We start from the raw sequence: 9,620 nt of genomic DNA, 5'->3' as shown, positions 1-9,620 counted from the left end.
AAAAATGTGAAATTGTTGTGTCTTATCCTGCGGTGGGTTGGCACCCTGCCCAGGATTGTTTCCTGCCTTGTGCCCTGTGTTTGCTGGGATTGGCTCCAGCAGACCCCCCGTGACCCTGTGTTCGGATTCAGCGGGTTGGAAAATGGATGGATGGATGTTGTGTCTTATTTTTAAGTATAAAGACGTAAACAGAAAATGTTCGACATGCATTAGTTTACTGAATTCGTCTATTTCCTGACCTGTTTATTCCAGTTCAGAGATTCCTCGCGCATGACAGAAAATAATTTAAAAGCGGCGTTAGTTTTTTTATTCCCAGAATACACTTGCACAGGGTGATTATAATAATAATAAGAATAAAAGGCAGAAGAAATTAATTATAATGAGACCACTGACCTAATACCGATACGATGTTAATAATTTACTTTGGTTGGGTATACCATCAATTTTAGAACAAAATTTTAGAACCTTAGGCACGTCTTGGCTTAATGAACGTGTGATACCAGTACAGGCGAGTCCTTAACTTAAGAATGCCTGTGATTGGCTTAAGATTCAATTGCCCGCCCATTTGCTGTGAACCTGTCGGCTGCAGAGCTCGCGCCAACAAGGAGACACGCGCCGGTGTGTTTGCCGCGCGTTTCGTTCTGTGGAAGTTGCTGTCATCGTTCTGTAGACTGCTATCTCAGAAGTGCAGAAGTAAGTACCAGAATTAATATACCTCAAACCATATAACATCAATAATGATAATGCTATGCAGTAGTAGAATCTGTGCAAAGTGAAATATCAAAGAGGGCATTTTGCTGCTATTGTTTACCCTCAATTAAGGCTTTTGACATTAGTGTGACTATTATACTTTTGTTTTTTCTGAACCCGTTGTGACGTGATTGTTTACAGTATGTGTTTGATTTTAGCACTTGTTTCCTTTTTGAACTGCACAGAAAAGCTTTTAATTTTCCACTTTCAATTAATTAAGAGCAGCTTTGTGTTTGCAATGTTATTTCCAACTTTTTCTTTCTTAAGAATAAGAAACTACCAGAAGGATGTTGTCCATTGCCGTTAGGGTGGTGAATTATTATGTATAAACAATTTGTATCACAAGAATGAGAGATGCTGTTTTAAATTTGGAAGGGGTCTCCATTTTTCTTTAAAAAAAATGTGGTGTCATATTCTTTATAGGTACACCACTTTCATTTTGTTGTAATTTCTCTGACATTTGGAAGAGATCTAGCTATTTTCCATTCATTTACTGAACTCAGTTAATCAAATTTCATGGTCTTGGGGAGGCAGAATTCATTCCAGTAACTTATCGTGTTGACCCTAACCTCATCTTTGAATAGGATGGCCACCCATTGCAGGACAAAGTTACATGCACAGACTAACTCAGACTGGACACATTTAGATACATAAAATAACCTAGCATCATTGAAATGCTGGACATAAACCCAGCGAAAAAACACACATACACAACTCTGTACTGTGCTCTTGCAAAGAACAAAACCCAGACTCAAATAATTGGCAATTAGCAATGCTAACGGCTGTGGCACTGTCATGCAGTGCACTAATCAAGCAGTATTTGCTTTTAGAATGCTATACAGTATCAAATGTACATTACACTTGCAGACCAGTTTGCAGAGATGTATATGGATCGAGAACTCTTTCTCCTTGAGTTGTGAAGCAGCAGCATTAAACATTATGCCTTCATGAAGCTTTTATTTTTACTAATGAGGGGATTAAAACAGTGTACCAAATACCAAATAAATAAATACACCGTATGTTGAACAGTAAAACCAAGGTAATTGTGTACCTAAAGGTACATTGTGTTTCAGTAAAATTGTTTTAAAATCTTATTTTTGTAATCCATCAACTCAAATCCTTCTTTTACTAATTAGTTACTCTTTTATTATGGGAATAATTTTGAAATGGGTAAATTGAAAAGCGGCTTGTTCTGACACTTTTATGGGTGACACTGCATAAAAACTGTTGATTACTGAACTGGCATTCCACTTGGTTTGGATAAAAGTAAAGTAGAACTTTAGGTTTAGAAAATGGAAGTAAGTTTAGAATATGGATTGAATAATTTACAGGATTAATAAAGTCAATTGGCATATTTGTTAGTGATGTTTTGCTCTTTTTTCCTTACTAGAATCTTCACACTTGAGAATGTCATTCAATGCTTTACCCAAAACCTTTGTTGCCATTTCTGATCTGCATCCAAATACAGTTCATCCTGTAAGTTGCTGTTGTGCTCAAAGTATATTTTAAATTCAAGTGTTTAGTTTTTTTTATCAGATAAAGTATGTTATCAAAATGCTTCAACTGCTGAATGCATGATGTTTTGTTAACCCAGCAGAATAAATTTTTTGCCAAATCATATTGATGTAATTTTGAATATTCTCTGGTTTATTACTGGCAGAGATTCTGTTTTTCTCTCAGATCTGTACACTTTCCCACTTTATACATAATTGTTTACTGAATTGGACTTTATTTATCTGCACATTAAAGAGATAATACCAAGTAGTGGTTTAGATGTAGGGAAGCCTAGAGGAAGCTTCAGTAATTAGCTAAAAAAAATAATTAGTCTGAGTGGACTTTCTTCTTAATTCTGAAGAAGGCTCTGATTTAAAGACAAAGATTTTTTGTATATTGATATAATATTGAAATTACTGTATTTGTAACTAAATGGATTAACACTGAATGCTTTACTAAAAAGTTAGCATATATACAGTGTATATATATCTTTATATATAATATGCTACCGTGGCTGTTCATTTGTCTGTCCGGGATTTTAAATCACCCATAGCTCGCAAACCATTTGAACTATTGACCTGAAATTTGATACACATATATACTACGTGACATCTACTATCTGCTTTCGGGGTGATATTGACCTCCAAGGTTATTCCTCTTTTTATTTTTATTTTATTTTATTGTAGAATCAACTCTCTGCAGCGGCCAGCATGCATTCCAGTGCCATTCTCATTCCCTACAATCTTAGGCGTCATTTCCCTTACCTCTTCATATCTTAAATCATTCTTGACACAGGTTGAAGACTTGTGACAAATTAAAGCAAACGTACTAAGTAATTGCAAACACTGATTTAATCAGATTTAACGTGAAAAGATGCAGACGAAAGAAGAGAAGAAGCGGGCTGCTAGGGTGGAGAAAAGAAGAGCTGCTTGGGAAGCAGCAACCACATGAACGTTAAAACTGATTAAGTCAGTGTTTGTGTTGCAATTACATAGTACGTTTTCCTTAATTTTTCACTTCAATCTGCCTCAAAAATGATTTAAGATATGAAGAGGTGGAGGAAGTGACGGCGAAGGTGGGAGGGAATGAGAATAGCGCCCGTACTCATGTGCCACACGGCCTCCCTGCTGATCGCTGCTGACAGTTGATTCTACAATAAAATAAAATAAAATAAAAATAAAGAGGAATAACCTTGGAGGTCAATCATCACCTCGAAAGTGGATAGTAGACGTGACGTAGCATATATGTACCAAAGTTCAGGTCAATCGTTCAAACGGTTTGCGAGCTACAAGTGATTTAAAATCCTGGACAGACAAACGAACAGCCACGGTAGAATATTATATAAGAAAATACAGGGATCCATACAGTGACTGCAAAAATATTTAACAGTACTTCATTATGAAAATATCAGTATGGCATGTTGCTTGATTGCCAAATTATTAAAATATTTTTGGAAATAGTAGTGTCAAAAATGTTGATTGAAATGTTGTTGTACATCCATTGAACTAAAGTGCTTAAAATCAATATTATTCATTGTGAAAGAGAGCTTATATTTAAGGGGCTAGAACAGGAGAAAACTAAAAAGAGTAAAATAACAGTAATCTTTTCAAGGAAAAAAAGACAATACTGCAGGTTTATTATAAAAAATATACTGTATATATGTCCTTTCAGTTTTATGGCTAACAAGAAGACCAAATAAATGAATCAGCCATCAAGGTTATTATCCTTTCTGAATCACATTTACTTTGTTCTTATTACCTTAGCCAGTAGTCTTCATATGGCAACCTTTCGTGATTGCTGTTTGTGTCAGTGGTTTGTCCTCAGAAAATCTAGGTCTATTGCTTTATTCTTTCTTTTCTTCTTCTAGTAAATAAGGGATGATACACATACTATTCAGTGTAGTGTAGAAAATAAAAACATAAACTTTCAAAGAGAATAAGTTATTTAGCTCCAAGTATTCCTGTACATGTAACTTTTCATAAAATAAAATTAACCTTTGTCAGTATTAGATGTTTCCTAAGATGCTGCTCGATGTTTACATTACTTGGCAGGTTATTCCATGCATATGTAGACTTCTTTGTAGACAATTGCATGACATCCACTTAATCTTTACTTAAAATTCATAACCTGCAGTCCAGGAAAATTGCAATAGCTCTTTAATTCTTTATAGCATGGTTAGGTTTTTCTTGTAATAGGGAGAACAAAACAGCAGAAATTGGACTGAAAATGGTCTCAGCTTTAGTATAACCTTTTTTGACTTGTACTATACACAAGTGCACAATGTACACCTGCATCTTATTAACATTTTTATTCAATTGTCTACACTATCTGGTTGTGGACAGTGGTGATTAAGTTACAACTTGTGTGTATCTCTTTTTAATGTCTAATTTCTACTGAGAACACACTATTGAGCAATTGAATATATTTTTGCTTTGTACCCTCCCCCACCATAACTTCTTGTCTATGGGAGAAAAGTGAAAGCTTTAAATTCTTAAAAATTTCAAACTCTGGTTTTCAACGGATCTCAACATTTTTGATTCCCATGATACTGAAAACATTAATCGTTCGATGGTGGGTGTGTGTCACAGTTTCTTGAGGACGGTCTAGAGCTTAAACGGCTGGACAGAAAAATACCAAACTCATAATTTTAGGGTGTTATGAGTTGACAATATGCTGATTAGTTGTTGAGTCACATTGTGCAAGAGAAAGAGGCACTCTAGAGGAACCCTCAAATGAATTTTTGATAATATCTCAAGAATTATGGCAAATACTGTCAATCTGTAATTAATTATGAATTTTTCTTGTCAATTGCTATTGTAATGACCTATTTTATAATCAGAAAGATCAGCATCAGAGCAGTAAATAATTACTGAAATGTTACTGAGAAAAGCGCTATATAAATGTAATGAATTATTATTATTATTATTATTATAGAGTAGTTTGGGTAACTTGGTTCCTAGGGGGACTGTATTGGACAAGTGATGAGCAGTGCCTGGTTGTCTCCACACATACTGCTTAGAATTAAGGCCAAAAAGTTCTATCTTGGTCTCATCAGACCAGAGAATCTTATTTCTCACCATCTCAGTGTCCTTCAGGTGTCTTTTAGCAAACTCCATGCGAGCTGTCATGTGTCTTGCACTGAGGTATGTGTGGAGACAACCAGGCACTGCTCATCACTTGTCCAATACAGTCCCCACAGTGAAGCATGGCGGTGGCAGCATCATGTTGTGGGGGTGTTTTTCAGCTGCAGGGACAGGACGACTGGTTGCAATCGAGGGAAAGATGAATGCGGCCAAGTACAGGGATATCCTGGACAAAAACCTTCTCCAGAGTGCTAAGGACCTCAGACTGGGCCGAAGGTTTACCTTCCAACAAGACAATGACCCTAAGCACACAGCTAAAATAACGAAGGAGTGGCTTCACAACAACTCTGTGACTGTTCTTGAATGGCCCAGCCAGAGCCCTGACTTAATCCCAATTGAGCATCTCTGGAGAGACCTAAAAATGGCTGTCCACCAACGTTTACCATCCAACCTGACAGAACAGGAGAGGACTTGCAAGGAGGAATGGCAGAGGATCCCCAAATCCAGGTGTGAAAAACTTGTTGCATCTTTCCCAAGAAGACTCATGGCTGTATTAGCTCAAAAGGGTGCTTCTACTAAATACTGAGCAAAGGGTCTGAATACTTAGGACCATGTGATATTTCAGTTTTTCTTTTTTAATAAATCTACAACAATTTCAAAAATTCTTTTTTTTTGTCTGTCAATATGGGGTGCTGTGTGTACATTAATGAGGGAAAAAATTAATTTAAATGATTTTAGCAAATGGCTGCAATATGACAAAGAGTGAAAAATTGAAGGGGGTCTGAATACTTTCCGTACCCACTGTAGCTTATTAAAAGCTTTTTATAAAGTCACTGTATGTAATATTGTATGCTCATCTTTGATGATGTCTTATTTTTTATTCATAAATTTGAGCACACTAGTAAAATAAGATTGGGCCTGACTAAACCTTTTTTGACTGTCCTCTAACAAACCAGCACAAGATATCTGTACTCTAACTTGTCTATTACAATCACTTCTATTAACCTACATTTCTATGAGTTAAAATAATTGATCTGCCAGCTACTAGTTTTTGACATTTTTTTCTGTTTGCAATGGCCTCCAAGAAATACATGTGAAAATTTATATATACAGTGTTGGGTAAACGTAGGTTTACAGTTTGTATGGAAAAAGACATTCAGATTATGATTATTACAATAGCTTTATGAACTCCATAGTTTTATTAACTTTTATTAACTCAAAAGAATGTTACAATGGCACAGTGCACTTAGGTACAGTCTCGTAAGTGCTGAAATTGCCAGCCTCGCGTACTTACAACTGTAAACCTACTTTTGCCTATCCATGTATATCATTTTTTGTTTCATTGAGAACTGTGAGTTATTTTTTTTGAGTCTCAGTTATGTATTTGCATTTAGCACTTTAGTCCTAAAACACTGTTGTCCTGGAGTGTAAACTCATCATATTTTGAAACTACAGACTGCTTATATTAAGATTCAATTTTTGCTCAAACAAACAAGGATGACCTATGAGGAAATTTAACTAAAAGGGCATTTCATATTGACAGTATTTTCTATTATACTGTATATTCTTCCTGTTATTGTATCATCCTCTTTAATAAAATCCCTGTGTGCGTCCAGGTGTCCGTGTGTGTGTGTCTTCTGGTGAAGTGCGCATGTGCGGGGCACGGTGCGATGCGCGATATTACTGTCAGAGAAAGTTAGAGGCGTTTTACGGAAATACAAACCAGTATTACTGCGAGAGGAAATTAAAGATACACAACACAGTGACTCATATTACAGCCACATACAAGCCAGTATTACTGTCAGAGGGAGATTAAAGGCATATTACCGACGCGCATGCCTGTATTACCGCCAGAGAAAATTAAAGGTATATTACGGACGTACAAGCCAGCGGACGTACAAGACAGTATTACTGTCACAGATCATTTAAGACACACAATACACGGCGGCAGCCCACGAAGAACGGTCAGCTCAGCAAGTAAACATCAACAAAAGAAAGGCTGAAAGACAAAGAAAAATACGACCAACAAAAAGAATGAGGTCAAAGTCCCTTGCCATTTAATATAGACTGTTCCTACTAATGTTTATGCACTACTGTTCTAGCGCCTGTCATTGTAACGGGCTAAATGACTAGTTAATGTATAACTTTAATGCATCTGTTTCAGTTTATAACTTAATGAAAGAGGGAATTAAAAGTTGTTTCAGTCAGTTTACAACTTGGGAACAGAAAAACATGTTGAGCACATAAAGGATCAAAAACGTTGAGTTGAACCATCCACCAGATGGACAGCTAGCCAACCAATGTGTGTAATATTGTACAGTATGTCCCAGAGCCTTCACAAGGAGGCTTCCACATCATAAATAATGGCCTGTCTGAAGGGCTGAAAAAGAAACTAGAAGGTGCAGAACGAAATAGGAAACAACGTCAGAGACCAAGGCATGTCAGAGATAGAAGAGAGACTATTTTATCTGAACATTGGTGAACATAACTAATGCATCACACCGATTGTTAAATTTAAATAAGCTTCCCAGGACTACATCCACCCCTGACCATGCTAATTTTCAATAAGATTTTACCAGACTATATCCAGACTTTTGCTGTCTCTTTTATTTTCTATTATACTTTTCTTCTATTGCTATTATTATACTCTACAACATATCACATTGCATTTATAATTCTACACTTTGTCTTTATATCTTGAGTGACTGAAGTAAATATTAGGGCATCTGTTGTGGAAAGAGTGCTGCTTTCTTGCCTAAAGGTTTATTAATGCTGAGAGGACACATCTCAATAAAAGAATAAGTGCAGTAGAAGTAAGACTTGGTAAGTGGAATACTGTATAAAGAAAAGGGTGTTGAGCTTTTGTGTGCTTCGGGCCACCTACATATTTGTTATTGCTGGTGATAGTAAGTCCCAATGTGGAGTAATGAGAAGTGACATACTTGAAGCATTACTGTTATGTGGAAGGGATCCTACATTGGATATTACAGAGTGGCTGGTAGTAGAGCATCACTCAAACGTAGTTGTGTGACTAGGATCTCAGTTTGTGTGTTTGAAGGGATCCTATGTGGAATACTACAGAGTGACTGGCAGTAGGGTATCACTCCTATGTAGTTGTGTAAATAGGATCTCAGAGTGTGTGCATCTGTGTGTGTTAATATTTAGGTGTGGGAGTAGATGAACCAAGTGATTAACTTATTTATTAAGTCTTACCTAGCTCAAGATAATACAACTGCAGTCTACAATCTGAAAGCAATTTAAAATCACCAGAATATTCAATTCAAGATTGTTGCATTTCTGATCTCTTCACAAATGAAAACATTAAACATACAAATTAGGTGTATTTGTTTCTTTATATTGTGTCCCTTTTTTGCCTAAAATAGACTGGCACCCCATTCAGGGTTCGTTCCTGTTCTATGTCCAATGCTGGCAGGATTGTGCTTCAGTCTTTGTGACCCTAAATTAGACTTGTTGGGTACAGAAAAAGGATAGCTATTCTTAAGGTATTTCACAACCTTCTTGACCATTACCTGGCTGGAATATTGAAGAAATATTTTAGGTTGAGGTTTCTGTTTTTCAACAGATTCTCTTCTGTCTTCTTATTGAAATGTTCATTTTTCATTTTAACTATTGCTCTCATGTGTTTATAAATCTCTGTTGTTTTTCTTTATAAGTGTCATAGAGGCGCCTTTTCAAAAGTTGTTTATTGATACAATAAATTAATCCTTATAAGTGATACCTGCTGCTGTACTGTCTAACTCTTAGATGCTATTGAATTGTTAGTACAGTATACAGACTTTTTCTAGATGCATTTTGACAAAAATAATGCAAAGAGACTGTGAAGTGAGTATTTGTTATTACCTGTGTATATATAAAATGATAGTGAAGCTTAGTGCAAACCCTTTATTTGTTTCCATTTTAGAATGTACTATAAATAACATAAATCACATACATGCTGGAAAATGATGTATCAAATGTATGCGTATAATAAATGATAGTAACCCAAAGTTCTTTTTTTCCCCCTCAGAAAGTGCTTGGAGTTGTTATTAGGAAAAATGATAGCAAAGGATTTCCAGATAAGAAAAGTTGAGTGTGCGATGTCAGTACTATCTTGTAATTAATTGTTGCCATTTGCTGTTTCACTTTTCTACAGAAACTTAGTTAAATCTATTTTAATATGACATATAAACAACTTTTACTTGTTTAGTTTGAAATTTTGTCTATAAATTAATTGATACCTGCTAATGAAGTACTTGCTGGGTCAATTGTCTTCCTTTACTCAATTTTAGTGAG

At 35.8% G+C, this 9,620-nt stretch overlaps 1 protein-coding gene across 1 annotated transcript in view; it reads left to right on the top strand.

Moving 5' to 3' along the window:
• The first annotated feature begins 624 nt into the window (after window positions 1-624).
• Window positions 625-9,620, top strand: part of meiob (meiosis specific with OB-fold) — a 37,860-nt gene continuing 28,864 nt past the window's right edge. Inside the window, exons 1-3 of the mRNA XM_028813837.2 lie at window positions 625-693; window positions 2,141-2,226; window positions 9,355-9,412. Coding sequence (XP_028669670.1) covers window positions 2,158-2,226; window positions 9,355-9,412 — 127 coding nt within the window. The 5' untranslated portion in view covers window positions 625-693; window positions 2,141-2,157. The remainder of the gene's footprint in view (window positions 694-2,140; window positions 2,227-9,354; window positions 9,413-9,620) is intronic.

Source organism: Erpetoichthys calabaricus, chromosome 11, assembly GCF_900747795.2.
Source record: "Erpetoichthys calabaricus chromosome 11, fErpCal1.3, whole genome shotgun sequence".
NCBI lineage: Eukaryota > Metazoa > Chordata > Cladistia > Polypteriformes > Polypteridae > Erpetoichthys > Erpetoichthys calabaricus.
The sequence above is the reverse complement of the archived record's forward strand: the minus strand, read 5'-3'. Positions and strand labels throughout refer to the sequence as shown.